Source organism: Astatotilapia calliptera, chromosome 20, assembly GCF_964374335.1.
Source record: "Astatotilapia calliptera chromosome 20, fAstCal68.1, whole genome shotgun sequence".
Classification (NCBI taxonomy): Eukaryota; Metazoa; Chordata; class Actinopteri; order Cichliformes; family Cichlidae; genus Astatotilapia; species Astatotilapia calliptera.
In genome coordinates, this window is record NC_137441.1 from 25,283,164 (window position 1) to 25,302,421 (window position 19,258).

General features: G+C 40.8%; 2 protein-coding genes across 3 annotated transcripts in view; one reads left to right on the forward strand and one right to left on the reverse strand.

Moving 5' to 3' along the window:
• The first annotated feature begins 84 nt into the window (after positions 1-84).
• Positions 85-3,431, forward strand: LOC113014028 (twist-related protein 2-like). The gene has a single exon (XM_026155335.2). It carries the CDS (start codon positions 850-852, stop codon positions 1,483-1,485), a length of 636 nt encoding a protein of 211 aa, XP_026011120.1. The 5' UTR covers positions 85-849; the 3' UTR covers positions 1,486-3,431.
• Positions 3,432-5,282: 1,851 nt separating this feature from the next.
• The window catches only part of hdac7a (histone deacetylase 7a), a 56,666-nt gene continuing 42,690 nt past the window's right edge, over positions 5,283-19,258 (reverse strand). For both annotated transcript variants that reach the window (XM_026153494.2, XM_080295313.1), the window contains exons 12-26: positions 18,781-18,984; positions 18,284-18,509; positions 17,806-17,939; positions 17,505-17,625; positions 16,718-16,767; positions 16,064-16,171; positions 14,723-14,778; positions 14,149-14,236; positions 13,917-14,036; positions 13,726-13,823; positions 9,766-9,884; positions 9,275-9,408; positions 8,673-8,754; positions 8,397-8,535; positions 5,283-8,284 (exon numbers count right to left, since the gene is read on the reverse strand). In XM_026153494.2, coding sequence (XP_026009279.1) covers positions 8,242-8,284; positions 8,397-8,535; positions 8,673-8,754; positions 9,275-9,408; positions 9,766-9,884; positions 13,726-13,823; positions 13,917-14,036; positions 14,149-14,236; positions 14,723-14,778; positions 16,064-16,171; positions 16,718-16,767; positions 17,505-17,625; positions 17,806-17,939; positions 18,284-18,509; positions 18,781-18,984 — 1,722 coding nt within the window. In that variant the 3' untranslated portion in view covers positions 5,283-8,241. The remainder of the gene's footprint in view (positions 8,285-8,396; positions 8,536-8,672; positions 8,755-9,274; positions 9,409-9,765; positions 9,885-13,725; positions 13,824-13,916; positions 14,037-14,148; positions 14,237-14,722; positions 14,779-16,063; positions 16,172-16,717; positions 16,768-17,504; positions 17,626-17,805; positions 17,940-18,283; positions 18,510-18,780; positions 18,985-19,258) is intronic.

The window sequence follows — 19,258 nt, forward strand, 5'->3', positions numbered from 1 at the left end:
AAACAACCTAGGGGCAGAAAAATCTAAGTTGAACTTTGCTCAACTTTATAATCAGAGACAAACATTGGTGGAGCTTCTTTTTAATGAATTTTTTTGTTTTTAATTATATTGAAGGCAATGGTTGACTGTGCTGAACTGTTATAGAGGAGACGACAGAGAACGGTCTGCGAGAGGCGGGGGATGGTAATGGCTTGCTTTAGAGGAAATCTGGAACCTATAAACTCGGGCAACTTCTGGGACCAGAAACGTCAGAGCGATTCGTTTCACTTGGTTGTATGGCACACCTTTGTCTCCGCCTCATCCTTTGATCCGACCAATCAGTCAGAATTCATTTTTTTCTGTTGTCTTGTGCTCAGCTGTCCCCCAGAAAAAGAAACCTTTGGACCAATCAGTGAGTCAGATGGGTGGGCAGCTGAAAGCTTCATGCTCCCTTCGCTTTAAAAAGTCTGATTCGATTTGCTGTTGTTTCACATGCTGCAGTGGGAGTGGGACATGAGAACGTTCTAGCTTTGCTGATGCAGCGTTCTCTCAGCGAGTATGGGAAGAGATTTTTAACATGTAACGCGACAGAGCTGATCAGAAAAACTGAACTCATTACTTACGTGTTTTGGTTTGGCATGTCTGGATATGACAATGTGAAAAGTTGGTTGGCGAAGAAGAAGAACCCAGCAGAAGATCAGAGAAACCCGCGGCTGTACTGAGGGAGTTCCCGGCAGCAATCGGAAGGGAGGGAAACTGCTGTTACGGGTGGAGGAGTGGAGAGAGACATTAAAGGAAACTGGACAAAATAAGAGTGAAGGATACAGTGAAATAAAGAAGACAGGAGATAGAAGAAGAACGTGGCCAAGCATGCGAGAGGAGGAACACTCAAATGACCATCCTGAGGGAGGGGTGGTGTCCAGCAAGGAGAACAACAAACGACCACTTTCTAACGCCTGTCCTGTTGTGGTTGCGACGGCGGGGATCACCGGGCGTAAGCGGCAGATGGGTGCCCAAATGGAGGATCACATTTCCGCAATTACACCCACCATGTCGGCAGACGACGGCAAGGTCAAGCCAGTAGATGACATTCAGAGCTACAATCCTACTGGCCCCAAAAAGCTCAAGAAGAGTCCTCAGCATCACCCGCTTTCCCTTTCTCCTGCGCCCGGTCCCAGCCCTGAAGGTCTTTCAAGCGGCCTCGAGGACCCACACGGCCAGCGGGTCATCGCCAACATCCGGGAGCGCCAGCGGACGCGATCTCTGAATGAAGCCTTTTCCTCGTTGCGCAAAATAATCCCAACGCTCCCGTCTGACAAACTGAGCAAGATCCAGACACTTAAGTTGGCGTCACGCTACATTGACTTTCTGTACCAGGTTCTGCAGAGTGATGAGATGGACACCAAGCTGGCAGGATGTAACTACCTGGCCCATGAGAGACTGAGCTATGCTTTCTCTGTCTGGAGGATGGAGGGAGCCTGGTCAACCATGTCTGCTGGTCACTAGCCTTGTCTGGAAGCCTAAAAAGTATGATGCAAAGGGGCTGAGGAGATGTCCAAACTGTGTCTGCTCACTAGTGGATTCACACTACTTGACACCTCGGTTGCGATCTGGTTGCCTCAATGAAAAGACAGCGTAACACTTCATGAGAGGAAGCTTTCACATGAGCATTTGTTTGATTGGTTATGAACTTATGAGATGTAACCGTGGATTATTGTCATTCCACTTATCTGCTTTTACCAAAGCAGCTATCACTGCTCACGAATGCAAATGCAATGAGTTCAAGCAGGGACTGCTAGCTTATTTAGGGATTGTTTTCTCTCTTTTTTTCTTTTAACATGTGTATTTTGTTTACATGAATCACAATGGAAGCTTTCATTCAACATGCATTCGCTTCATCAAGCTGATGGTTAAGGACTCGATCGTCTTTGACGCTTCATAGCAGCACAGCTAATTCTGCTGGAGCCCCCTGACCCACCAGCTCTCTCAGGTACTGAAGCATGACAGCTGGTTTCATCATCATTGCCATCACCCCTGATTTTATCACCTTAAATAAAATCAGTATTATCACTATTATCAGTAACATAATCATCACCATAGGTCTACATACAATGAGCCATTTTTTATTTAACTTTCTTTCTTTCTTGAGGTAGAAAGTGTATAAAGGTTTGTGTAATATCTATAGAGCAGAGGACTTAAAAGAAAGAAAGAACTGCGAACACCATACTGAATGTTGCAAGAGTTGTCAGGATTTTGACTTTTCCGTGGGCTTTCAGCTCCTGGTTTTCCAACATTGACATTTAAGGAATCCCTGACTACCTCTGAACCTTAGCAAAAGTTGGAAGAAAAAAAAAAAAGCAGCCACGGCCGTCCGTCACTCTGCCTTAAGTTTCTTGTCCATCCCAAAACCTAGCCCCTTTGTTTCTTTCAGTGCCAAAAAAACCTCTCCCCTTGACGTTCTTTCCTCTCGTTCTGGCCCGAATTTGCTTGCGTTGCACGAAACCGCGATACAGCTAGCGAGCTGACGAGGAGGCGTAATGAAAACAAACGGTCTCGGAAAGCCATGAATCATGTGTGTCACCATCAAAGGGGAAGGCTGATGTGGCTCCCTGCTGGGCTCCCATAAACCACTGGTAGTGATGGAGGAGGTGAGAGCTGATTTATACACACAAATGTAGAGGTGCACACATGCAACTATGCACTTAAAAAAATACACTTTTTTCAATACATTGGCTCCACTAGGGAAATGCTATTGGAGTCCACATCATTACCAAATGATATACCTTTCTTTCTAATATTGTAGGCTTTTGTTTTGTGAGACGCAATGAACATTAAGTGTAAGGTTTACAGTTATTTCAAGACAACAGGACTGACATGCTGTTTGGCTTCAAAGCACATCCATGACAATCCCTCACTGCCAAAATACATGAAGACCGGCAACCTATCATTAGAACGTCCCAGGGAGGTAGCTAATGTTTCCAGCTCTTTTAAAGACTTATGGAGATGTTTACCGAGCCCCACAGTCAGCACAGTGCGGTCTCTGAAGGCTAGACTTCACTGACATGTTAGAAGACACTTGACATTTAGAAAGAATCCAGTTGTGGGCCAACAGAGAAAAAGCAGCTCCTGTGCATTTCTATGTGAAATGCAAACATTAAAATGAGTGCATGGCCTTGCCTATTCTCTATGTTGTCATGTAATTCAAGTTGTATTCTAAATTTTCATTTATGGATCAAATTGAAACTGGAAGTGACTCATCTCTCGCTTGAGATGCCTAAGAATAACATATAGTTATATCCTGCCTTTTGCCATTCTTACTTGGAAACAGGAATTTTGAATTATCTTTATATACGCAACATCCAATGCTGATGTGTATAAGTGGTTACAGTAGTAATATGTCTTTCTTTGTCTGACCAGCTGCTGAATAAAGTGACTGTGATCTTTCTTTTGAATCTCTGTTCTGCTCCTTGTTCTTCTTTCTGCGTATGCACTTTGTATGTCATGCTTCAGAGTAATGTGGGAAAACGAGGATCAGCTATACATACAAAGTGCCGTCATTTACCGAGAACATTTTTTGACCACTTTCCTTCTGTAGTACCTTAAAGAAGCTGATATTATAGCTGTCGCTGTAAAAGATTGTGTAGTCGAAGCCAGGCTTTCATTTCAGAGAGCATTAGCGTATCCATCTCTTGTGCACTTCTCAGACTTTAAAATCAGGCTTTGTTTTTATGACTTATTACTTGAAATGTGTACAGTGTGATGCTTTACATACTGACACAGTATGACTTCGTAAAGCATCCTAAGCAGAAAACTCCTGAAAAATAAAACTATCTGCAAAACTTTCTTGAAGTTCTTATTTTCAGTGATTGGTGCACAGATTTATACTCTCACCACGCCTTCCTTGTCTCCTGTCTCTCTTGTTAAACTGTCTCCTTTCCTTTCCCTTCCTCCCCCTGCTTTCTGTTTTTTAACGAGGTCTGTGTGCCTTTGCCCGGTCAGGAACACTTAATTCTTCCCAAAAGAAACATGTTAAAGTGCAATTAAGTGCTCAGGAAATATTTATAGTATGTTTAGACCTAAATAATAACTTATAGCTTTATCATCTCAGTTGTGCTACTGTTTTGAAACTTGATGATTTAACAAACACTAAATGAATAAAGCTTTTGCACCACAATGTAAGAGTATTTTATTTTCATTTTTATGATCGCAAGGGAACATACAGTATAAAACTAAGTGAAGAATTTCGGTACAAAAACCCTGAATTGCAAACTATCCAGTGATGACAAAGCTCCCAAATAAAACAAGAATAACGTGATCTTAAGACTTGTGATATCTGTCTGCTAAGATATGTAGCTCCCCGATTTACAGCTTCTGATGTGCTGTGGTTTACAGAAAAATATAAACCCAAATGATTTTGACACAACATAAATACACTCACCAGCAACTTTAATCTTTAGTGTTAGCTTGTTAGCAGCCATCGTGCTGGATTTATAGATGCAAAAGTGACGATATTCAGATAACAGATGAAGTCCTAAGTTTTAAGCTAGTGCTAGCAAGTTTGATTAGCAATCAATTACCAACCATAACAACCATCTGAAAGGTGGGACTTGAAACTAAGTGATTTAGTATTTTTAAATGTCTCTTATCAAGTGACACGTTTTCGCTGTCAGCTACGACACTACATCCTCACAGGTTAGCGACACTGACATGGCATAGCAGAGCCTGACTTATCCTCCCATTTTTCTCGCTAATGGAAACAATAAGTTACAAAACAAACAGAATGCTGTAGTTTGTCATTTCCTTTGTAATTAAAGGAAAGTGTTTACTGACCTAGCAGACAAAAGAGCCTTAAGCATCATTAAGTTGCCCCCTGCTGACTGTTAGAAAGAATGCAAATTTAAGGTACTTCCATTATTTTTTTTACTTTTCTGACCTAGAAATGTCCACCTTTTATATACAGTATTTCAGATTTACTGCACTTCTTTTAGAAATGCAATCATCAGATTGAGTGGGGGCAATCAGGTCCGTCAGCTAAACGCTACTTTTATTATCAAAAGTATATATATTATCAAAAGTGATATTGCATGTATACACTTATTAAAACTTGTATTAAATGGATAAACAGTTCTAGCAGATCTCAGACTAAATGAGTCCATTATGTTCATAATTTCTGTTTGTCATAGGTGTATTTTCCTTTCTTACGATGGGTCTTTTCGTTTTCACAGTCTAGTGTATACTATTAGTGTTAATTTCTGCAGAAAAAATAACTTTCTGAAAAAAATGACACGGAAAAAATCAAGGGCTTATACTGGAAATTATTTTTTAATCAAGAGGAAAAGACAAAAGTACAAAATAGATAATCTTTCTATACATACAAATGGTAGGAAATGTAAGAAAATAACATAAGTAAATAATAAAGAATAGTATGAAATAAAGATTTCAATGTCATGTTTAGAGATACAGAGTTACTGTACGTCCAGTTAGTTAAGAGTTACCAATACACATACTACTGAATGCATCAAGGCACATGTGCAACGTGTATTTTGGTCTTTGAGTTACTATTTACAGTGTCTTTCTTTAAGAAGAAGGTACAAATTACATAAGTAATAAAGGGAATTAAGAGCGGAGGCAATACTGGCCTCTACATAAGACCAAAAACACGAGTATAATACAAGAGAGGTCATTTACAGAATCACAGACAAGCAGTTTAACACTTGCAAATCCATGCACATTATGTACTAGTGTGCATGCAATAACAACACACACTCTCTCTCTCACACACACACACACGTCAGATAACGTTGACTTCATACTTTACTTTCTTTTAAGAAAGACGCAGCATCGCGTTTCAATGCTGCCACTTTGCTGTCGAGAATACTCTGGTACTCTACAAGAAAGACATACCAGCTGCATTTATCGGAGAACAACGATCCTCCGTGCAACATTTTCTCAATAATTCCTGTTGAGATACACGTGTACTGCAGCAACATTGGGATAATAAAAAAATTTAAAAAAGGAAAAAAAAATACATTTTGGTGTCCACTGTAATTTTTGTTTAAGGTAAAAGCTCCGAGGCCTCCTGTCGGGCAGAGTGTACCCAGGGTCTGATTAAAACAAATGCTTAAAGTTTATTTTACCCGGATTTTAAAAAATGATTCTTTGTTATTTATAAACATCAAAATCATGGAATACAAAAAATCTAATTGTGCTGCTCAATCAATCAAATCATGGATGTAAAAAAAACCAAAGAAAACTTTTAGACAAAGCTAAAGAGTGACTGCACTGATCAGTTAAGAATTCTAGTAGTTATTCGCTGTTAACAGAGGTCTGAACTTTACACTTTACCTTCAAAAGCTCAACTAAAAACATTAGTACTGGTCATCAAAATGTGAAACTGGTCAAACCTCATATGATGGGAAAAAAAAAATACTTTAACAAACTAGATTTTGCTACAAAATAACCTAGAAGAAAAACGAAGAAATACAGTCTTGGACTTTGACTGTTTGGAATGCCGAGCCCTTTATATGCTTCTTTAAGAGGGTGGTCCAACCCCCCCAAAAAAACAAACGTCAAATGATTGACAACATGTCAATTAAATTACAAACATCAGCTTAGATGATGGACTGACGTGTTGTAGCGTTGTCTAGGCTGATTGCATGATAACAGTTTGAATGAAAAGATTCTCACAATGAAGTTCAATTCAACATAGCATTCATTTCCTTAATTAGGCTGTGATGGATTATAGATAATGACCTAAATATTCAACAAAAAAAAAAAACAAGTCACTGTACTCATTAACCAAATCAAACAATTTACAAAAAGACTGCATATGTGATGTTCATCTAAATCCACAGGTTTAAACGTTGTTTTACAAAAGTCAAGTCGCTGCGGGAGCAGTATCCATACTGGTCCTTTGCAGTGCTTCAACACAGTCCCATCACCAAGTGCAGGCTGTTTTAAGGCAATTTTCTTTGGGTGATGTCCTTTAAGTGCATTAACAGTATTGCTACTACAATAGAACAATACAGTGGTCCTCAGTGGTGCCACGGTGGAATGAACACTCCTTTAGTCTCAAATATAAACAATAATACACAGTATTGAATACTAGTGGTACATCGATAGTTTGTCATTGCTGTGTGTGTGTGTGTGTGTGTGTGTGTGTGTGTGTGTGTGTGTGTGTGTGTGTGTGTGTGTGTAGGCTTTTAAATGCACATGAATGTAAGACACTGAACAGCAGTAAATAATAATTCTGCTTTGAAAATATTGCCTACTTTCAGATGAATTAAACTCTACAGTATTTCAGCCCAGACGTGTCCACAGTCAGTCAGAGAACATTTAAGACATCTCAGATGAAGAGTGGGAAAAAGATAGCAAACAACATTTCATCCAAATCTTCAAAAAACCTTTCAATTATCTACAGAGAGGAGAAGTTTGTTTTTTTCTTTCCCAGAGCTTTGGAATTTCTCATGGTTCACATTATGGAATGAACAGTGCAATAAAACAATGAAGAACTGCCCGTTCTTTCTTTGTTTTGTGTCTTTGTTTCCTCTTCTTTGCTTTGTCGTCTTCTTCTAGTGGTTAAATTGTAGGTAATGACATCATTATAGCAGACGCAGCAACTAGGTCTCTCTTTTTTTTAAATCTTGTTTCTTAATGATGGGGCCACTTCTTCATGGTGCTACGTTTGCATCGTGTCCATCAAGCATATACGCCTTTACCTGATGGTATACAGTAGTTTTGTTCTGCATTGTTTTTCATCCCACTCAGTTCGAGTCTGATATGAGAAGCAATGTGGCAGAAAGAATTTATGATCTGAAGTTTCCCTCTGATGTTGGTATTAAGGCAAAGGTAAGGCACCAAAAACAGCTGCTGGTGCTCAAAGAGGAATCAGAGCTCAAGTCCACTTCTGATTTTTGGTCTGATCCTCAAAGGTTTGTGGTAACAGGGCTGTGGCCCTGACAATACGCACACACACACGGTCCAATGTCAGTAAGAAGACATGAGAAGACTATTGAAATCAACTTGTATTGCTCTTTGGTGAGGTTTCAGAAGGTTACTCAGCTGCTGGCTTCAGCTGAGTGGTTGAGGTGCTCAAAACGGCGGGTCTGTAGAGGTTCAGCATTGTGTCTCAGTTGGCCTGCGTATGTGTGAAGAAGGTCGGGGCTCAGTGGCTTTGAAAATATGTGTCCCCTTCATGTTCATATGATAACACGGGAGATCTGAGGCTTCTGAACGTTCTGCGAGGTGATTGGTTGGGTTTTCCTACATGGAGTCGCTGTCATGTTCCATTGGCTCATCAGGGAGGCTGGAGGGAAGTGTGAAAAGCACATGTGAGCAGAGACCTGGGAGAGTTTGCATCAATATAAAGGAAGGAAGTGGGATTTTTGACTGTGTGTGTTTGTATCCATGCACTGTACCTCTTGCTTGAAAGAACTCCAACAGAGAGCGAGGCCAAAGCCTTGACAGCATCCGTTTCCTCACAGTCTCTGCTCTGAGCAGCCATGTATGACAGACCCACTGATCCACTGTAGGCCTTCACACTCTGCCAGTACTGACCTGCAAACACACAAGACGTAACAAAAATGTCAAGCGAATTTAGACGTTGTAGTTTTGACATCATATCCACTGGTTAAGTGTTGATTACAACTGAAATAAAAATGCAGAGAAGAGGATGAAACATAAGCGCTGCTCACTTTGTATCTGTATGACAGTTTGTAGGGAGCGGACTGCGTTAGCGTTGGGCTTCTGGAGGAGGACATCTTCCGGCAGCGGTTCCTACAGGACAAACACACAACAAAACACCATCTTTAGAACCAAAATGGCTACGACAGTATCATTTAATTTCTACAAATTGAAAAGACATTATTTATTTTTCATTTGAAGCTTACACATGCACAAACTGGTTAAACAGAGAATGTTTCATTAGCCTGCCTGTTTTGCAAGACCTTTAAAAATAGTCTTAACATCCTGACAATAAACCAGAATTCAACTGACCCTGGAAAGAATTTCAGCACTGATCATCTGCTGGTAAAGTAGGACTGTGATCAATTCTGTCAAAACTTGGCACTATGTTTATTGAAATGGAAGCACCACTTCAGTGAGCACATTGTGGTAGCTGATCCATGATGTGACGAGTGACACTTGAAAGAATGAAAGAATAACGAACTCCGAGATACACTGTCCCTACCAAGTCCCTCTAACTGTAGTAAAAAAATGGGACACTGTGCTCCAGCTAACTGTAAAAAAAAAACCAAAAAAACAAACAAACACTAGTAAAGAACTCCATTAGTCATACCTGTATGCCCAAGAGTGAACTGACACAGGCTTCAGATGCGTCACAGATTGCTGTGAGGTCGTGACCTCCCTCAAGGGCCAAAACCAGACGGCCTCCTGCTAGAGACATCAGCTGACGGGTCAGGAAACCAAAACCTGCGGCGAACACAAACACGCACACAGAGTTGTTAACATTAAATGACAACAAAGCTTAGCAGGTGAACTGTTGCAATTTCCAATAGTCTCCAAAAACAAATGCATATTTTCATCCGTAGATCCTCCCACAGCAACATACCAATTACTAATTACTGTAATTATGGTAATATCAGCAGTGAAGCAAGACACAGTAGAAGGAACTTGAATCCTGCTCTTTTGTTCATGCTAAACATGAGCTTCAAGAAACTCAAATATCTTGAGACACTCAGGGTCTTAACAGAAAGTTTCACTGTCTCCTGCTACAAATAAGACAAAAGTTAAGGCCAAGTGCAGTCTGCGGTGGGAAACTGTTCTTACATTTGGCCGAGACCTTGTAGCCTCCTAGAGGAGCGGGGTTTCCCTCGGCGGCGTCAAACCCGGCTGACACCAGAACTACATCCGGAGAGAACTCCTGAGCGATCGGCATCACCACAGACCTGTATGAACACACAGAGTTCATAATGACTTCAAGGGACTGGGAAGGGATGGTTGTAGGGGACTCTGCTGGTTTCCAATACAGTCTTCAAAGGAGTGTGTAATTTTACTCAAATATCTTGTGTGTTTTGTACTTTTGTGTCATTTTCCTGGCTGTAACATGCGCCTACAGTTGTTAGAAACACATTGCTGTCGAGGAATAGGACAATAGATTCTGATGTGCACATTTGAGCCTTAATTATAAAGTTCAACAGGAAACTGAGTCACTGATTGATTTGAAAAATCAACACCATTGACAAAATTAACACAAAATGAACGTGAAAAACAAAACAAAAAAAACGATATATTGACATCACCACTGAAACATCGTGGGGGAAGTTAAGTTGCACTAACAGGACACAAAGTGATGAAAAGCAAAGAAGAACCAGCTGTAGTCTCCATCTCTGTTGATTCAATGTTTAAATAAACTGCTGACAGAAGCACTTCGGTGTGGATTCATTTCATTAGGGTGCTTATGAAGACCGGCCCTAGCATTCAGTGAAATATAGCCGTTTTCAAACACAACTGGGCATGTCCAAACTGGACACAAGACAAATATTTACCATTAAATCTAAAGAAGTCATTAACATGACAAGTGAAACGACGTACTGGCTGATCCCAGACTCAGCAGCCCGAGCACAGCTGACAAAGAACTATTGTTTCCTCTGTGGGAGAAGCTGCAGAGCTCGAGGAACACAAGCCAGCTCAACAAAGTCATATTGTTGTTTTGTCAGCTCTTATACTCGCTAACTTCTTTGTGGATTTCCAATAGATGAAATTGTCCTTAATGCTCTTGTTGTTAGGGAAGAAAGTAGTACTGTCCGGAGACGGGGAGAAGCTCGACTCGATGCTGTCGGCGAGAAGTTCAAAGCTGCAGCGTGCGAGTCTGTTTCCCATTAGAGGCTTGTCACTCTCCTCACGTCATTGACAACACAGGGAAAAAGAGGAAAAACAGTCCATCTGGGATCCATTTACCTTCATTATTCTGCCTGGGGACTTTGGAGACCTCCCCTCCTTCCCCCTTCAAGCACACGCACACACAGACACAGAGGCGCACATATCCAAATGCATGCTGCTGACATGACTGCGTGCAGATGGACAACATGAGCTCATAGAGAGAAATAAGGTCGCCGAGATAAAACAAACACATTCCAAAATGAGCGTGCACGTGCAAACACGCACGTGCACTGATGCAAACGCACATCAGCGGTGCTTTGATTCGTCCAAAAATTGTAATTCATAAAGCAGGCCTCAGCTTTATCACACCGATGCAGATATGAATCAAAAGCGTGCGCACACTCCTCACTCATCCCCACACGCCTGACCGCAAAACCCAACCCCACCTCCCCTGTAGAGCCATTAAAGCTGCCACGGTCCCCCCAGAGAGAGAGATTGCAGACAAACTAATGGAAAGATGGAAGAAAGGAGGGGAGGGCAGGATTGGGGAGAGGAGGGGACGGTTATTAAAGATCAATCAAGGGAGGACAGGAAGAGGGCGAGAATGTGTGCTGGGTGGTGGTGGGTGAGGGTTGGGGTGATGGAAAACTTAAGGGTGGGGAGGGTGAGTGAGGGATAAGGTGAAAATACAACAAAGCTCCCCCTCTGCAGCTAAGCGCTTGCAAACTTAACTCATAAAATGGATTCTATTAAACAGCGCCGGCACTTTGTATTTTTCCACAAACCCTTCGATGCTTTCAAAAAAAAAACTTTATTAATTACAAAGCGCATTCATAGCGCTTTAAATGCTGGGTGGCTGAGTGGTGAGGGAGTTGGGGTTTTTAAAAAGTTTTTCAGGCAAAGCACCTCCCCATTAGGGCTTAAACAGGGATTATGTTGACCTACAGGCTAACCATAATAGAATTATAAACATTTGCTTTCAAAATAGCTAAAAAAATACTTCCAGCTAATCCTCATCAGGAAATCCAGCACAGTTATTTATTTATTCTGAACACTGTCAGAAAAATGAGCTCACGGCTACATTTAAGACGTGCAGGCTGATTCGATTAGCCTGACGTTCTAAATAAAGATCTACTTTTTTCACAATAAGAATAATTCAAATATGTAGTAAATCTACAGTGGTGTTGAATGGGTGGGTCTCAAAATCGGTGTACCATACTTCACTGCACGTGGAAGAAATGTGAGTTTCTGAAGTTTTGCAACTTATATACGAAAAGCTCACATATTAGCATCAGTATTATTTTGAATAACTGAGAAGGCAATTATCTGAGAAAGCTTTGATGTCGTGATCTTTTGTCCTCATGGGGCTCCAGGCAGAGTGAAAAACAGAAAATTACTTAGAAGTTCTATTAGGTCCAGATCTGTGTTATGTACTAAAGATGATACTCTGAAGCAATTTCACTGTGTCCACTGCAGATGAGTCAGCGCGCTCCTCTCAAGTAAGATCTGATTACTTTAGAGACCCTTTCAATTTAATTTTGTTAGTGATCATATTTTTTTAAAGAACTAAGTCTGTTTTAAATCTGAAAAAAAGAGATCAGTATTTTAATCATGTTACTCTAGAAGGTACAAACATCCCAGATAATCAAAAGCGTCCTGAATGTTAGGGACGGCATTAAAACACTGAAGTCAAGGGACCAAACCTCAATACAAATGATCAGAAAATAGATCCACCGGCTTTAAAGGGAACAAAATTTCAAACTGAACTTACAGTAATGTTTCTCTTCACACTCGACACAGAAGTATTTTTGTCACCATATGCCCTTGGAATATAAGACATGCTCTGACTATCAATGTGCGGATAAACCCAAAAATCCAAATAAAACTAAGAGCCAGTCCTAAAACAAGCACTTTTAGAAATGCTCTAGAACTAAAGGAGCACTGCATAAATAAAACTCACACAGAGTGAGCTTGTGTATTATGGGGAGTAAACAGTCAGAACTAAATATTTTGGCAGATCACTGTTGAAGGCGCACGGCTATTTTGTCATTTCCTGAGTTTCCGGATTATGACCGATCCACCTGATACGTACTTGAATATGTTTGATCTTACGTGTTTGGGTTTAAACATTTGTGGACATGCATATATGCAGAGTTCCCCCACTTATGTCTTTGAGCTCACCACTGTGCCTCTTTTCCAGTAACCACATGGTTGCCAGTGTTTCCTTGGGGCTTGGAAGCACCAGACAACCAAAGAGCCCACAAGACTGAAACTTTATTGGTGCTAAACTCCCACCGATGACAATTATCCAACCCACCAGCAGGAAGTAACGGTTTGCAATCTGTCAAACACAAGACCTGGAGACCATTTACTGTAAACCATCTGAAGTTATTGGAAACAGGGAGGGCTAGACACATGCTCTCCAAATGACAAGGATTATTAATTACGCAAGAAGTACGTCAGAGGTAGCGGGGAGCTGAGTCTCTGATCGACTTCAGTGTTTCAGTTGTGGCTCAGTTTAGAGGAAATGGGAGAAATCTACTGATTACACTTGTGCTAAATGACACTGTCCTTATCAATCAAAACTACTGTCATACAGGAAAAGAGAAAATACCTATAAATGTTCATTCTTTCTACACTTTGATATATTTCCAGTCTCCATGAAAAAGCTAACGAATAAAGAACTCTGTGTAATAAAGCATGGCGAACGCAGATATTTCCATGGATGGCGCAAGAGGCCAATGGAAAGTAATGATGTGAATCATGTATCTTATTCAACAAGGCAACCTTCATTCAACCCAACTGAACATTTAAGAGAAATATTTCAGGGAGGTTTCCATCACTATATTTTAATTTGTCACCCATTTAGCTGCACTGTGCTGTAAACGCAGCCAGAGTTGGCTCTACCTGAATGCAGCGAGGTATTCAGCATCTCCCATGGGTGGGTCCAGTCCTCCTGTCCACGCCACATTCACATTAAAGCCCTCACCAGCTCCAGATCCAACCTAAACGCCAAATAACAAAGACAATTGATGTCATTCTTCTCTGATAGCATTACTCTCTCAAAAGGGAAGCAAACAGTCCTGGATGTCACCTACCTCAGCGGGAGACCCACTGCCGGGGAAGAAGTTTCCGTCGTCATAACGATGAAGTGAGATGTAGAGAACACTGGGGTCGTTGTAAAATACTTCCTCCGTGCCATTACCATGGTGAACGTCCTAGCCACGGCGATGAGGAGAGATTACTTTAGCACAATAGTTGCCACAGTCATGTTCTAAGGGGATGGGTATCACACAGTAAAATGAGGCCACAGTTAACAGGAAGTCTTACCCAGTCGACAATGAGGATCTTGCTGACGCTGAGCTTGTGTTGGAGCTGTTTAGCAGCTATAGCTACAGAATTGAAGTAACAGAAACCCCTGAAAGACAGAGACAGAGCCAATGTTTAAAGACAAAGAATATAAAGACTTTAATCTTTAACTGACAAAAAAGTAAAGGTAATTGGTTAATGAAAAGACCTGTGTGATTTTGACTTTTGCCATTTCCTTATTCTTGGTTTCAGAGACATGCAAGGTGTTCAGTACTAATACAAATGTTTAAAAGAAGGTATCCGACTGGTCTCCAAATCATTCTGAACCATGAAAATTGTCCCTAGCATACAATCAGACAAACTATATTTACTCTTTAACAGGGTAAAGAGTCCTGCAAAAGTTATTGATGCACAAATATTGCTTAAAAAATTAAATTAAAAAAAGAAAAGAACATCGTGTAAACAAACCCCCACCACAAAAATATTATATTCTGTCAGTTTTTTTTCCTCTTTCACAATCATCCACAGAGGACGTGCTGACAGCGCAGTAAGAACAGGAAAACCAACTATGACTCACACACAAACACACACTTACATGGGATTGGAGGGGTCTGCATGATGCCCTGGTGGTCTGACAACAGCAAAGCCATTCTGCAAAGAAGAGATAGATGCCACTAATTAGCATTGTGACATGGTAAACTTTAACAGAGCTGTTCAGAACCTACGATCTTTGGCACACAAGACTAAAGACTCACGCGTGCCCAAAAAGGTACAATGCTACTGTCAAAAACCCTGCTAGGCTCAAGCTAACTGATAGAGGTCACGTAAGGAAGGATGGTTTACATCAGTGCTCTTTGCATTTATAGGAGTGAAGTAGCTTTCTGATCTCTTAATAGATCATTTTTAATCCCAACAAATGTTATAATTTTGGCAGTTTGTACTATTTAAGTGTAACATCTAGCTTTGTTAGCTAGCTCTACTATACCAGTGCAATACACTGATGCGGTATATTAGAACATAAGCACAGGTGCAGGCATAAGAACAACATTATTATATTAATACTAATTATGTGTGTAAAGCGCATGCATAATATGCACTGAATGTAGCATGCACAGTTTATGGAGCTGAACGCCAGGATGCTGCTTTACTGTTTTTAACACTGTACTTGACCTGCTCGTTTCACACATTTGTTTCATGCTCGTTTGGTTGGGTTTTTAACAAAAAACCTTTTAGGTCAACCTGCTATTTCATCTTTTTTTATTAAACCAATCATGTTTTTACAACAAAAAAAGTCTTTCATCCCAAATTTTGAGTGCAACGAGGAAAAGAAAGACAATTAAGGCCATAATATAACAGAAAAGCCCTTTTTTGAAACCCATCACCTTTGAAGTGGCTTCTGCTGAGAAACGCTTCTCTGCTCAGTTCTAGTCTACTAGTTTACTCGTAGAAACAAAGCACCGCCATGGTGGATATAACCTCCTCGAAAACAAGTTAGTTTCTCTAATTTGTTTTGGCCCACAGCTCAGAGCCTGAGGAGCATTAAATAAGTCATAAATACACTTACTGTACTACATGTTTTTAAAATACTGTTTCTCAGAAGGTGCTGTGCAGTTTTTGGTGAAGCAGTTGTTCAACTTACTGACATCATGACAGCTACACATTACATCATATTATAGCTGCTTAGAAACGTCAACTTTATTGATCGTTACCACCGACAGCTAACGATGAATGCCAACTTTAAACTCGGTCCATTCAGTAGCTCAGTGGTTCCAAATAAAGTGCTTTACTGCAATTGCCGCAGGTGACTACATGTCGGAAACTAGTAGTTTCCGACATGTAGTTTTGCAAACAAAACTACATGTCTGAAACTAGCCTGTCCATCTGTGGTCTGTCTCTTTCACACAGCGTTAGATGACTGCAGAGTTTTGAGTCTCACCTTTAGTTCTCCTTTGGCCACTCTGAACGCCAGCTCCACGACACTTCCTGCTGCCAGACGTGACGCCGTGGAGGTGTGCGACTCATTCCAAATGGTGTCATTATCAACCTGCCGATCCAAAAATACAAATGATCAGTATGCATTGAAGGAAGCATTAAAAACTACACAGTTTATGTCGCTGCTGCTGAAATAATCTCATAATAATAATCTTTTAAAACAGAATCTCCTGCACTAATGTGACTCGAGAGTAAACATGTCACTTTTCTCTCCCATGTTAACACAGATCTATATTTACAAGTCATTTTTCTTTCCATTGGCTTTTTTCTCTCTCCTCTGTTTGTTCGCAACCTGGCATAACTGCATTTGGCTCAGACGATGAAATCTAAGGCATTCCTTTCATCCCGGGTCCTGGACATGTTGTTCTCATTAGTCTGAGTTGTCATGGTTCGACTTGGACTGTCAGGCAAATGTTAGCGCAGGGCTGAGCCAGGTCTCTTTTCCACTCTAATATATTCTCTTTATTTCTGTCTGTTTTGTAATATTCGTGTCTTTGCTGCTTTTCTTTGAAACAGTGTTGACTTTCATTATTTCAGCGATTGTGGCATTTTCTACGGCATTCATTAAGTCTTGGTGTGTATTGTTGGTTTTTCTTACCCCTACACCGCCGCATGGTAACATCACAAACATCCTTTGAGACAGGATCCCTGAAAATCAAAGAGAAATATACATTTTTATTGTGCATTCATACATTTATTAGAAGTAATTGTTTTGTTTTTTAAGCTTGTATAATCCTTTTATGTCATGAGGAATCAGGCATATTGTGATTAAGCTATCATAATGCCATAAATGTCATTTTTGTGTATAAGACAGCATACACAAATACACGCTTCCAAAACACATTTATTTCATATAAATATTTAAAGAGAAGTGCAGAGTGTTTGTCTCCCCCATCTGGCAGTGAGAATAACTGCAGAACTGAAAACTTGTTTTTGATGATAAACTGTTTTTGTCCCTGCCATTAGATTTTTAACAGTTTAATCCCTCAAAAGACTTATACATGCCTGATCTTCATTTAATATTCTTAATTTCTTTAAAATCTTTCCACCATTTTTCCACTGCTGATGCCTCCAAGCAGCTCCTAACAAACTCTGTCTTCACTGCTATTGTTGATCATCTCTCTTCAGCTCTGTCAAACCAGCCTTTACTGGTTTGAATAAAATTAATCCATTTTGTCATCACTCGATTTAAAACCCAAGTACGCTGCCAAATACAGAGAGATCTGACTGGTTCTGATAGGCATAATCAGCACTGCATGAACTCATTTGGCAGGGATTGAATTCAAAGGACGTTTTGTGGATAAAAGTATAATTTCTTTCACTCTAAAACCCTTGAAATTACTCTTTGATGATTCTAAACACAATCAATATGAGGTGAAGCGTACCAGCCAGTTTGCGGTTATCCAGTTTGAGCCTGTTGAGCGGGTTGGTGCCATATAGCAACACGTGACGCTCCGTGTGGACGGACTGCAGCTCCTCCAGAGTGGCTTTACGGCCGCGGATACTCTGCAAGACGAGCATAACATGCATAAAATGATGATACATTCGAAATCAATATCTTATTAATAACAATAATGATACCTGACTAACCATATCCTGTGTGTGTGTGTGTGTGTGTGTGTGTGTGTGTGTGTGTGTGTGTGTGTGTGTGTGTGTGTGTGTGTGTCCGTCCGTCCTGTGTCATACCTCGCACTGTCCCTTCAGGCCTCTCTCCTGTAGTCGGGACCAGATGCTCTGTATCCTCCCAGCATGCTCTGGGTGACTGCTGTTATCTCCACAGGTACACTGGTGTTTCAGCATTTGAGAGTCATAGACGAGGCCTGTGTACAAAAAAAGGATTAATAACAACATGTTAGTCGAGATGGCCATTTTGATAAGAACTGCCACCAATAATCACACACCCACTGTTGCAGATTAACCACTATTAACTGAGCATGCTCCTCACTTATGATTTTTGTCAACATATCAATATAAAGATTTACATTTAATAAAACACAACTAACTCTCGTGAGTAGACCAGCTATTACAGCACATAATTTGTGAAACCATCTGGAAAAACCCTGTCAACTGTTTGATAGATCTGACATGTTATACAGCCCCAGCCTAAAAATAATAAAAATTTGTACACAGAAGGTGCTATATGCATTAGAACACTGTGACTCACCAGTGGTGAAGCGTGGCTTGCTGCTGGTGTCTTGTGCAGGCAGACTGAGGGTTTTCTCTGGCAGAGTGAGAGAGGTGGAGGCTGGGGAAGACTGCGTACGGAACACGGGGCGATGGACGCCCAAGCCACCAACGGCCCCGCCGCCTCCACGCAACACAGGTACTGCCAGGGTCTCCATTTGTCGGTGGAGCTGCTGCAGCTGCTTCTGCTGTTCCCATAGCAACGACTAGTGGGAGAAATTGATAGGGAACATAGATAAATCAGATATACAGTCTATAGTTATCAATAATAAAAGAATAAAAAGGAGAAAAAGTTAAATTACACAAAGAAAAATGTTCAGTTGCTACTAATATGAAATATGCAGATGCCAGTGTTAGGCTGCCATCTACAGGACTGGATGATGAAGAAAAAATTTCCACAGTTGTGTTTTACCCAACTACCTGTTTGTGTTTGTACAAGAGTGTGTGTGTGTTTGAAGGTAGTCTATGTTTCCAAACCTGATTAAGTATGAGGGCATGCTGCAGGTTCATCTGCTCCTCTTGTGTCTTGGATGCTGATGGCTCCACTTCCCTCAGCGACTCTGACCGCCCTCTGCTGTGATAGGCTGGCTCCGTGGGTGACGTCCCGCCACCGTCCTCTGAGTCCATATCCTCAGAAGGTATCTGATGCAATCTGGGCTTCTCACTGGACTTGGACATCAGCTGTACATGGACATACACACGTTAAAGATGGATTTAAAAGTAAAAAATGTTTGTGAATCTGTGTTCAGTTCACTTTAATCCATTAAAAAGAGAGAAAAAAAAAAAAGAATGGCTCAGAATGGCTGATGTCGCAGGTAAAGTGAATTTAACGAGTGAAGGGCAATGAGCTGTGACAAGAGGCTTAATAAAACAATCTCAAGAAAGGCTCAGCCTCCCCCACACCCCCCTTAATGACAAACCTGGGTGTACCTTTAATCATGTTTAAAAGGTTACA